Raw genomic sequence first — 11,118 nt, forward strand, 5'->3', positions numbered from 1 at the left:
TGCGCCCTCCTCACTGCCTCACTGCCCTGAGGATCTTGAACTTCACCATCTCACGTTGGTCGTCGACCAACACTTTTCTTTGCAACAGCTTCCAGGGCTGGTTGGCCAGGGAGACCTATTCTGCTGGGGGAACATCCCTGAACACCTGATGCCAGAGGGAGCAGAGGTGCCAAGGATTACTTCTCTTTGTCTGCTAAGGCCTTGTGCTCCTTCAGTGCCCCTTTAACACCCCAGTCACCATTCAGCCTCCCAGGCTCTCTGACAAGCTTCCTGCTATGGATGTGTCTGAAACATTTACTGTTTTTTTTTTTTTTTCTGTCCTTTATGAACTGCTTCTCAAAAAAAATTTCTTTGGCCAGTCTTATGGTTTAAATTTTCTTGTCAGCAGTTATTATGATCTAAATTTTCTTGCCAGAGGTTATTCTGTCGTCTTTGCTTCAGCACAGTTTGGAAGGACTTTTATGGTGGAATTACACTGGGGTAAAACCAAGAGAAGAAGGGAACAAAGCCCAGTAGGAATGTCCCAGGGACTGCAATACACAAGTGAATGGGTCACCTTGTGCTCTCAGCACAGACAGAAAAATCTGCCATGTGTGGGAATAATTCACCAGAATACCCAGCACAGAGAGGCATCTCATCCTCCCAAGCACAAATAGCATCTGCAGTGACTCAAGGGGGGCAAGGGCAAGGTTTTACCACCATAAATAAAAGTATAAGTTGACCTACTGTGCCCCCGTACTTGCATTCAAAACATGGTGGCTGATGGCACTGACTCCAGCCACCAACCAAACATGCCATGGTGACCTTTGTCATGATGCCACCATGTGTGATGGTGCTGGAATGTGTCCTCAAAGAGCGTTTCTCTCTTCCTTTCAGGGCCACCTTGAGGAAACTGCGCCCAGAGGACATGTTTGAGACATGGGTAAGTACGAGCGGGCGGGAAGCCTTGTGCCCCCTGGTAGCTTCTAACAAGAAATCGCTGCTTAAGGGCTCCAGCCTCCAGCTGGGCAAAACATTAACTTTCCTTCCTTGCAAAGCACTTTCCCTCCTCTGTGAAGAAGGGAAAGCCTTGGCTATGATGCCCAGTGTCTGAGTTCAAAGGGTATGCTCAAATGCTTTGCACAACAGCCGTGGACAGCTGAGCTGGGTCCCATTTGCTCCACAGAAGGAACAGAAAAAGCTAACCAAGTGTGCCAGGCAGGTGTTGAGCCCCTGCAGCGGCAGTGATATAGCTATGGGGAGCATCCTTCCCAGTGTTGCTCTGTCTCACCTAATGGGCATCAGCAATGGTGGTGAGGTGATTTCAGTGGCCTGTCCGCTGGGTGAGCTACGGAGATTGTACCGAGCAGATGACTCATGGGAATTGTGCCACAGCAGTTATACAATTCAAAATGCAAGCGAGGACAGGCAGTTCAGTTAATTATATAGACTACGGAGCAAATTGTGCATTGATTGCACTTCTCACAGTGTGAGCAAGCTGCAAATAAGCGATTGTGAAGAACTAACCAGTGCTTTGGCACTGATCACACACAGAGTATTCTCCTGGTCTGCAAGGGGGGGAAAGAGGGGAAGGGTGAAAATGAAAGAAAAATAACGTATAACAAATTATCCCTTCACTGTGAATGAGTATGCTGTTAATAGCCAGCCAGGGACCTTAAAGTGCCAGCTGAATGGTGAAAAATAAAGCTGAACAGGTGCTTTACAGATGCTAAGGAAGATGCAGTCATTCCTCCGAAAAGCTCAGTGTGTTTACAACAGCATTCAGTTCCCTCCTTGCTTGGCTGTATAATACAAAATGCTCCAGGACTCTGAAGGACCAAAAACCTTGGGAGTCTTTAATACAACAAGATGAGAGGTAACACAACTGAATGAGAAGTTATGAGTTACTTAGGCATGGTAGCTTTTCATTTTGTTTTGAAATACATATTTTGTATAGAAGGTAGCCTCTTATATCCACTTAAGTCCCTTGAAGTTTCTTCATGGGGCTTCAGTGGGACCTAAATTTCACGTGCAGTGATTTTGTTTTCATACTGAACATATTCTAAAATAACCTCAGGAAAAGTGTGAATTGTCGGCTGTGGGATGTTCACTTTACCAGCAGCCTGGGAATACAGAGCTTGCCTCCACTATGAGCTGGGTACTCATACCTACAGGAAACAACGGGCTGGATTCTGGTCTCACTGCAAGTTCAGAACATCCTCAGTGCCTTCACTAGGGTTGCTCCAGTTACAATGCCTTTACTTGGAGGTCAATAGAGCTACACTATATAGCCATATATGTAATTATACATCACACATGTATATATTTTATTTTGCCGTTTGAAAATGCTTCTGGCAAATATGGGGAAAAGCAACAGTGTAGATTATGGCAGATGTAAGTGGTCTGAATCCCAAGTAAATCTGCCTAAAACGCCCTGGTGAAAACGTATTCCCTAAGGACACCAGCAAAGGCCCAGCATCCGCTATTGTTTTTAAAGATAATGTTTTCCACTTAATCTTTCAGGGTTTTTTCCTTTCAGTTTTTGATGGTGGCTTTGTCACCTCTGGGCTCAGAAGGGAAAAGAAATTAGCATTTAGATGGGAATTTTTTCTCGCATTAAAGCCAATTGAAATGGAAACAGGGACCAGCAGTGAGTGAGGAAGGCGAAGCCGATCCATGAGATAATTCAGAGATGACATTCATAGCAGGCAGATGATGAACTGGCCAGCAGATGCATTGGCCTTTGCCAATATCATTACCCATTACTTATGTGTCTCATAGAGAAAAGCAGTCCACCAGGCTGTCATTTCTGTCCTCCACTCACTGAAGCCCCAAAACGAGCCTCCCACTCAATTCCCCTCGCTGCTCACAGAGACCCTTCACCTCCTGAAAGGTGTTCAATTGAGCCACCTTGCCCCTCATCTTTTGGGGAAACCTCCTTTGCTGTCCCCAAAGGAGCATATTTGGGGTCTCAGCAAATACTTGTTTCTCCACAAACCATCCCCTGGAAGCTGCAAATTTATGAGGGTAGGTGGCCTCAGGCATGGAGGGTGAGCCCATATTCCCATGTTAGAGAGTCCTTGGCCTTCTCTGCAGGTAAGACTTTGCCCCACACTATCAGAAGCTCCCTTGCCTTTGCCATCATGGTGCCCACCTCATTTTTAGCTGAAAGGTTTCAGCAACGCTACCCAAACTACCTGCTTCAGCACCTAATGCCTCCAGGACTTGGCCTCACCTCAGCTCCCATTTCTGGTGTCGCAATAGGGCTCTAGTCAAGTCTCCCTTTGCAACTGTCCTGTTCGTTTGAAGGCATCCCACCACTTCCCACCTCCAGGAACCGCCCAGGCTCTGTCCTCCCTCCCTGGCCCATCACTAATAGTTCTGTTGTTTCCAGGAGGATGACATGGAGGGAATCCACATTGTGGCCTTTGCTGAAGAAGACGACCCAGGTAGGAGATTGTTTTCCTCCTTGCACAACTCTCCATCACTCAAGATGGTGTAGTTCCATGTGCTTGGTTTGCATTGTGGAGCCCCACGCCCTGGTCAGGACAGTGAGAGCCAGCTTGCCGGGATAGGGAACCAGCATGCTTCTGGGTGTTTTCGCTAGCAGCTGTGCTAGCTGGGATTCAGATTCAAATAAACAGATAGCCAACTGGGAAAAAAAAAGCCATCCCCTCCACCCCAGCACCAGGATTTGCTCCCTAACTCTTCATCCACCTTGCCGCGTGGCTCCACTAAAGTGCTGAGGGCTGGGTGTGTGATGTGCATGCGGGAAACCCACGGGCATCAGCTCCTGAAAAACCATGGCATCAGTGCTGCTCAGCGTCGTCAGCATGCTGAAAAGCTTCGGCCTCTCGGGGGTTCTGTTGCTCCCTTGCCACAAGAAAATAGTGACATTGTTCCACTCCATGGAAGGATTATGAGACTTAATTCATGTGTAACTAATTTCAATACCCGGGGAGGATGCTCGAAATTAAAAGCCTTATTATCAACAGAAAGAGCTGGGAGACAGCATTTTAATGAGAACTATAAACAACTCCTGTGTGCCTCAGGAGTGAGGGAGGCTGAAAACCCCACAAGCAAATAGTGCCTGCGTGTTTGCAGGAGAGGGCTGCAGTGGTTCATGTATCATTTCAGATGGTTTTGAGTTCCTGGAAATCCTGAAGCAGGTTGCCAGGGACAACACCGATAATCCCGACCTGAGCATTGTCTGGATTGACCCTGATGACTTTCCTCTGGTGAGTGGCAGGGGCTCCTTGCCTTTCGTGGTTTAATTCATGGATGGGGGTGGGTGTGGGGGGATTGCACGAGTACAGAAATTGTCCCAGGAAATATGGGACAGGGAAGGATGGGAAACTGGACCACAGGACACCCCTGAGAGCTGCTTGTTCATGTCTGCCTCCGATGAAGGTGGTGTCAGAGCTGGCACTTTCCTTCGCTGTGTGCGGCAGCCCAAGCTTGGGTTCAGCCCCCTCTCCTCTCCCGTGCACTCACCGATGCACGCTCCCCACACCACAGCCCAGGCGGCTGAATTAATGCAATGGGGTACTGCAAACATCCTTGTCTGAGCTTTGTTTCTCTCTCCTGCAGCTGATCACTTACTGGGAGAAGACCTTCAAGATTGACCTGTTCAGACCACAGATTGGGGTGGTGAACGTCACAGATGTGAGTAGCATGTGCCCAGAAAGTCCAGTGATCCCAAGATTAAGGTGCCAGAATGGACAGGATCTGAGGTCCACCAGAATCAGTGGGATTTCTGCTGTTAAATGGAAGTAGACCAGGCTTTTTCTCCAGGAAGAAGTGTAAAGACCACCATTCCAACATGCAGCTGGGTTCATAACACCTCTGACATGGAGCTTCAGGCCTTCAGTCTGAGCATGTTTCTGCTGCCGAGTCACACACAAACCACGTCTGCTGAGGACAGGACCAGCCTCTGTGGTCTGAGCTTCAGGGCTTTGCCTGGTTTTGTTTTCAAGGTCTCAAATTTGCACCACAACATGCACCATTGTGCCCTGCTCTGACTGAACCTGGGTGGGCTTGTGGGGGAAAAGTGTGTGTGTAGGGGGGAAAGCAAGCCATGCTTAGGGGAGGAGATGAGAAGAAAAAGGAGGGTGTTTTTGCAGCAGAATGGCCCAGCTTGAGTGTAGGAGGGAAAGATAGTCCCCAGCAGATGACAGGGAGAAATCGCACAGCTTGGAAAAAAAACCAACAAATAAATATACAGCCTTAATAAGAGTACGACATAAACTTGTAATGGAGGGATCCATGCACGTAACATGGTGTGCTCCAGCCTGGCTCGCTTGTTACCTCAGGTTTTTTTTTGATGGTTAAGTGCTAGGTGTTTTAATATCTTTCAAATGAACCTGTGTGGGTATGTAAGTGTCTCTGGAAGCAGAAATCTCTCCACTGCAGAAGTGTTTGTAATCTGGTGTTTGACTTTGCGTTTGAAATTTCATCTGTATGGGAACCTGATGATTTATAAGAAGAGAGCAGAGAGGGACTTAGAGTTGGGACAACTGTTTGGGGCTGGGTGCTGGTCCTGGCTCCAACATTGACCTTGCTCCCAGCCCCCACATCCTCTCTCCCGTACCTCCCCCAAAAAAGAGGGACAGTGAGGGAGTACTAGATGATTGTGCCTCCTGTTATAACAAATGCTGCAAGACCATAAGACAGCAGATGTGGTAGGGAAGGCAAAGTGATTGTGTTATGAGGAAAGTGGAGACCCTGGATCTTGCCTGTCTCATTGAGGGGAATGAGAGGGAAGTGCACAGGCTGGCTTGGCAGTTGTGGAGTAGGTGCGGTGCTGGCTGGATGTGGGCGCTGCTTTATGTGTAATAGAGCAGCATCTGCCAGGCTGTGGGACAGACACCTAGAGAGGGGGACCCAGTGGGTTAAGACTTGTTAGCAGAATTGTTAAGAGGGAGACAAAAGGGAAGAGGACCAAGATAGCATCTGTCACCCTAAGACCATAAGAGAAATGAACGGACAAGCCAGAAATAGAGCCCAGGTGTTCCAGTCTTTTGCCCTTATTATTGGTCCGCAGTATCTTCCTTCATTATATTTACTGCTGTTGACCGTGTTTAAGTCATGTCAAAGCTACATTAAACAGCTATCAATGGAAATTCATGGAAGCAGGATTGTCAGTGGCAAGAGAATCATATATAAACTGTACTAGGAAGGAATATGTGCCTTATTATCCAGCAGTCACTCAGAGACCTGTAAAAACTTCTGCATTATCTAGCTTTGATATAGTAAATGTTTCAGGTTTTTGATTATAGTATTTGCAGTTTTCATTTCATTCCTCTTAAGTCTGTTTTCTATTCCTCAAGAGAGAGATTTAAGAAAGTTCTAGGTTGGCGGGTGATATCTAAAACAAACACTGAGCTCATTTCATTATTTCAGTGTTACATCACAGCATTCAGCCAAGTTACACAGGTACCAAGTGGGGCTTATACAACAGAGTAAAAATAAACACTGCTGTTGGCTTCAGTGGACATAACCTCTGTGACCCCATCACTTCTCTAAAAACCTGCCAATATAAACAGCAGAGTTCCCAGCGGCCCCCACTGGCCTGTCACATTGTAGTGGCTCACGGCGAGGGTCATGATGCGCTGCAAAATATCGCTGCTTCATTTGCACAGCATCTTCTTTAGGTGCCATGGGCCCACTCCTGTTCCCCTTATTTAAAGGTGTCACTTTTTGCCCTACAACCAGTCCTGAGGCTTGGGGCAAGATCATTTCCATGAAGCAAAACCTGCATGTCTTTCCGTGGCTCTTTTTTATTAGTTTTGGTGGTTTAGGAAGTAAACATTGTATGGGGGAAACAGCTTTCCTTGAGCAGAAATTGGTCTAGCTTTTTAGTAAGCCATACAACAAAGAGAACCAGGTACCACAGACAGGCAAAGAAGTTGAGTGCATTTGCAAAACCTGGTAGTTATCTTCTAACACATGCAAAGCACTTGCTTCTGCAACATCAAATGCTGAACAAGACAACCTCACAGCACCTCTGCAAAATAGGTAGCTGATCCTATTTTATGGAGGGGAGACAGTGGAGGGGAAGGGGCTTACCCAGACATTTACCCAAGGAACCTACAGCAAATGGAGAGAAAACCTTTAATTTCCAGGTCTCAGAGGCAGTCGAAGCTATGATTCCTATCCCGGGGTAACAGCCACAATTTAGACAGTATCTTCTCACTGCATTTTAGACAGCATCTTCTTACCGAATCCCCCCATCCCCTCCAGTTTATGGAAATAATGCAAGCACCTGGAGAGAAAGAGCAGGGGCACCTGCAGTCCTGTGTTTTTCACCATTCTTCAGCTGGAGCATGGTTGAGATGATCTGAGGAGAGTCTCTTCCAAGAGGGGCAACTGGTATCACATGTGGAGAGTCCAGAACAACATCCTGAGGCAAAAGTGATGGTAAAAGGCTGAGGAGAAAGGGTGCTGACAGCAGGGTGTAAAAGGCTCAAAAGGAGAGGTCCCAGAAGAGCTCTGGAAGGAAGGAGGGAAACTGCTGTGATTTCCTGTGAACTGAGGCAATGCAGGAGGTCTCTCTATGTTCTCTTTATGTAGACTTGAAGTCTACAGAACTGGCCAGACAGGGTGAGAACAATGCGTCAGGAGGACGATTTCTCACAGGTGTAGGCAGTGCAGGAGAGGAGCAGGCAGTGGGCACACATCTAACCCAGGGCAAACAGTACCACACACTCACATAAACCCATTGACCAGTCCCACTGCCCCTAGTCAATACAGCAGCACTTCAGGGGAAAATCGTAATCCCAACATGTGGGCAGAGGGACACTGTGGCAGAGCCTGTCCACAGGCTGTGGCAGAGGGAGCTAATGCCACAATCCCCCACACACGTACATCCTACTTGTGGTCCAACCCTTACCCTCACAATAGCAGCAAACCTGATTTCTTTGCTGTGTCTCTGAGGGTGGCTAATCCCCCCTCACCTGTCCCCACAGGCTGACAGCATCTGGATGGACATCAGAGATGATGATGACCTGCCCACGGCAGAGGAGCTGGAGGACTGGATAGAGGACGTGCTTTCTGGGAAGATAAATACTGAAGATGATGACGACGATGATGACGATGACGATGATGATGACGACGATGATGATGATGATGACGATGATGATGATGATGATGATGACGATGATGATGATGATGATGACTAACTATGACTCTGTGCCATTTGACTTGTGGGGGCTGAGAGGCCTCCCCCCGCGGCAGGTCCCTCCATCGGAAGGCCTGTGTTTGAGCGTCAGCAAGCACCGCTGCTCCTCTTTCCCCCCTGCTCCGCTCCCCCTGCCCCTGTCCTTGCCGGGACCCCCTGGCCTGATTCTCAGTGGTGCTGAGCCACTAGGACTGCCCCTGCTGTGGGCAGCACCTGCAGGCACCCAGCACCGCTGCAAATCATGCCTCCTTAGTAAGGACAATAGGAATCTGCAGGGAATCTGCCCCGAGTGTCCCAGGGCAGAAGGAAAGTGCCTGCCTGCTCGCTGCCAGAGGGACACAGGGAGCCAATTTGTGTTTTCCGTGCTCATCGGCCCAGCACTTAACATCTAAAGACCAAATCTCACGTCAAGAAATAGGGAAGGCCACTGTAAAGTTTAGTCCTTTAATTAAACACAATGCCCTTTGCAGCTACTCTGACAAGACCACTCAATCCCACAAGTTCTGCTGCAGGAGTCTGTAGCTCCTCAATAACATGCAAGGAGCAGCAAAAAGCTCAGGGAGGGGAGGAAGGTTTTAGGGGTGTTATTTACGTTTTCAGTGATTCCATATAATGACAAGATATTCTTGTCTGTCAACGCAATGCAAAACCGAACACCACGGTCCCTGTCTGAACCTCTTTCTTCCTGAAAGCTCAGGCCAAAGATAGGGTAAGTGTAGGTGGTCTGATATGAGACTTCAAAGCCTGTGAGTTCCTGAACTGCTGGAAAGGCTGATCCAGGTCTGAGCCCAAACTCTTGAGGCTGAAGATCATGGCACTGAGCCAAACTGTTGGTCTTAACCCCAAAGAAGCAGGAGAGCAGACTCCAGGCCAGTTCCAAACATCTGCAGCCAAGTCTGAGATGGGCCTACCTTCCCTTTCAGGTGAACCTCAGCTGGATTGAAGGTGGCGCACATGAGATAGACAGCATACTCCTGCCAGTGGAAACATTCACAGGGCCCCGCCCCAAAGCCCTCCTATTCCCCATGACCTTCCAGCTTTAGCTGAGTTTTAACCCAAAACTTACACAGCATCTTTTCCTATGACCAAGATGTTGGGAGGGAACACATCCATCCAACTGTATTAGATCCTGGATAATGTGTGTTGGGCAATGAGCAGTGAAAGGATTCAAGCTGTTTGGCTTTTAAGTATTCAGTTGTACAGTTAATCCCTGCTTAGAGACTCGGATGTCCCATGGTAGCCCACAAGAAGCTTCTTTTGACTGCAGACTGAGAAGGAGCTCAGGGTGCCAGTCTGCAGTCAAGGAGGTCCCTCACAAAGCAAAGGGTCAGCAACTCAGTCCTGGCAAGGGCAGCAGCATCCATGTGCAGGTCACTGCGACAGTGTTAGGTCTCCCTGCTTTCCCATGCTGGCAGATTTCAATTGTCTTAGCTTGTTAGGTTTGACAATAGTGCAATGAATGGAAAGTTTGGAGATGATAGTTTTATCTTTATAAATACATTTATAAATATGTTCTCCAGTCATTAAGACTTGTTAGCATAGGTAGGGTACACACACCCTCTCTTGCTACAGATGAAAAACATTGTTCTGACCTTTCTTATACTGGCTTACATCAGAGGTAAGTGATGTTAGGGGAAATAACAGTGCAAGGGACAGGAGAATTAGAGCTTGTTATACAAATGCGTATCACCCTGATGAGAAACAAGGTTTACACACTATATATTTCCTTTATCAGATGAACTGCAAAGCAAGGTTTTATAGATATTTTTTTTTTCCTGCCTGTTGATCAGTCTCTTTGGCTGTCTTTCTACGTTATCTGAAATAGAAATTTAAAACTACTGGTATAAAAAAGCTGAAGTACTGATATATTCCTATGTGTGCCATATCCCCTTTGTGGAAAGTGCCAGCATGAACACCATGCAGCTGGATATCTAGATATCTCTACGGATATGAATTAATACTGTGCTTACATGGTATATGACCGTAGGCCACCTTAGCTCCTCATTTGAATATCAAACACTCAACCGGAGCTGTTGGCACAGCCTGTTAGAAGAATAGAGAGGACAGCAAAGCCCCCAGGTCAACTATTTGCCCTTTCTTGCTTCTTTATGATGCATAAACACTGCCTGGGAGACTTGAACCAAGTGTGTTTGGGGAGACCATCCACCTGCTCGCACGGGGGTTATGAACAGCCCAGCCGCATCCCAGAGGACCTGGCAGAGATTTTCAAAAGCCTTGAAACGCAGGGTGCTCTCAGCCTGGAAGTCCCCTCCTGTCTTTCACACAGCCCCCAGCTCTCTCTTGGCCAGAGGGGTGCCCAGCACCCTCCTGCTCTCTCCTTTCAACCGTTTCCTCGAGAGGTTTGCTGGAGGTTGTCAACCTAGAGAGAGAGGGAGCAAGGGGGACTCCAGATCTCACTGATGCGCATTGGTAAGGAGCAAGAACAGGCAAAACTAGGTATTTAGTAGTCTCCTAGTCTGTGATTAAGGGAAAAGTACTTGTTTATCTTTACCTTGAGGCTCTACCCAGGAGTAAAACACACAGTTTCACCCTGCACACGGCAACAGCCTGCACAGGCCCTGCAGCTCCACATCAGTCCCTGCAAAGTGTGCTGAATTTCTATAAGCATGAAGAACAGACGAAGAGTTGCCCTGCTACCTTTCGTAACTGGCACTGTCTCCAGACATCCCGACTGCCTGGGTACTTTCTGTGTACCTCCCCTCCCACTGTGGATGCCTGTCTATTCTGATGTGCCCCACTCTAGATGCTCCAAGAGGCACAGCTTACACAGGCAGCGAATAAAGACCCTGCAAATGGCACTACGGACGTGTTCAAAGCACAAGGGTTTCACAGGCGCGTACACATTTCAATGCATCAAGCAGCAGAGCTCAGGGGGAAAAAAAATAATTAATGCAGTGGTAATTAGGCTCATACAGAGGCCACCGAGGCTGAGCTGATAC

At 47.8% G+C, this 11,118-nt stretch overlaps 1 protein-coding gene across 1 annotated transcript; it reads left to right on the plus strand.

Moving 5' to 3' along the window:
• Positions 1-880: 880 nt before the first annotated feature.
• LOC104472377 (calsequestrin-2-like) lies at positions 881-8,849 on the plus strand. The gene is made up of 5 exons (XM_010088034.1): positions 881-922; positions 3,374-3,428; positions 4,117-4,217; positions 4,570-4,644; positions 7,947-8,849. Exons 1-5 carry the CDS (start codon positions 908-910, stop codon positions 8,157-8,159), a joined length of 459 nt encoding a protein of 152 aa, XP_010086336.1. The 5' UTR covers positions 881-907; the 3' UTR covers positions 8,160-8,849.
• The last annotated feature ends 2,269 nt before the right edge of the window (positions 8,850-11,118 follow it).

This window comes from Pterocles gutturalis, unplaced genomic scaffold (assembly GCF_000699245.1).
Source record: "Pterocles gutturalis isolate BGI_N339 unplaced genomic scaffold, ASM69924v1 scaffold17351, whole genome shotgun sequence".
NCBI lineage: Eukaryota > Metazoa > Chordata > Aves > Pterocliformes > Pteroclidae > Pterocles > Pterocles gutturalis.

Coding starts and splice junctions, on each gene's coding strand:
- LOC104472377 (XM_010088034.1), top strand. Junction 3,429..4,116: donor TGCTGAAGAAGACGACCCAG/GTAGGAGATTGT, acceptor GTATCATTTCAG/ATGGTTTTGAGTTCCTGGAA. Junction 4,645..7,946: donor GGGTGGTGAACGTCACAGAT/GTGAGTAGCATG, acceptor CTGTCCCCACAG/GCTGACAGCATCTGGATGGA.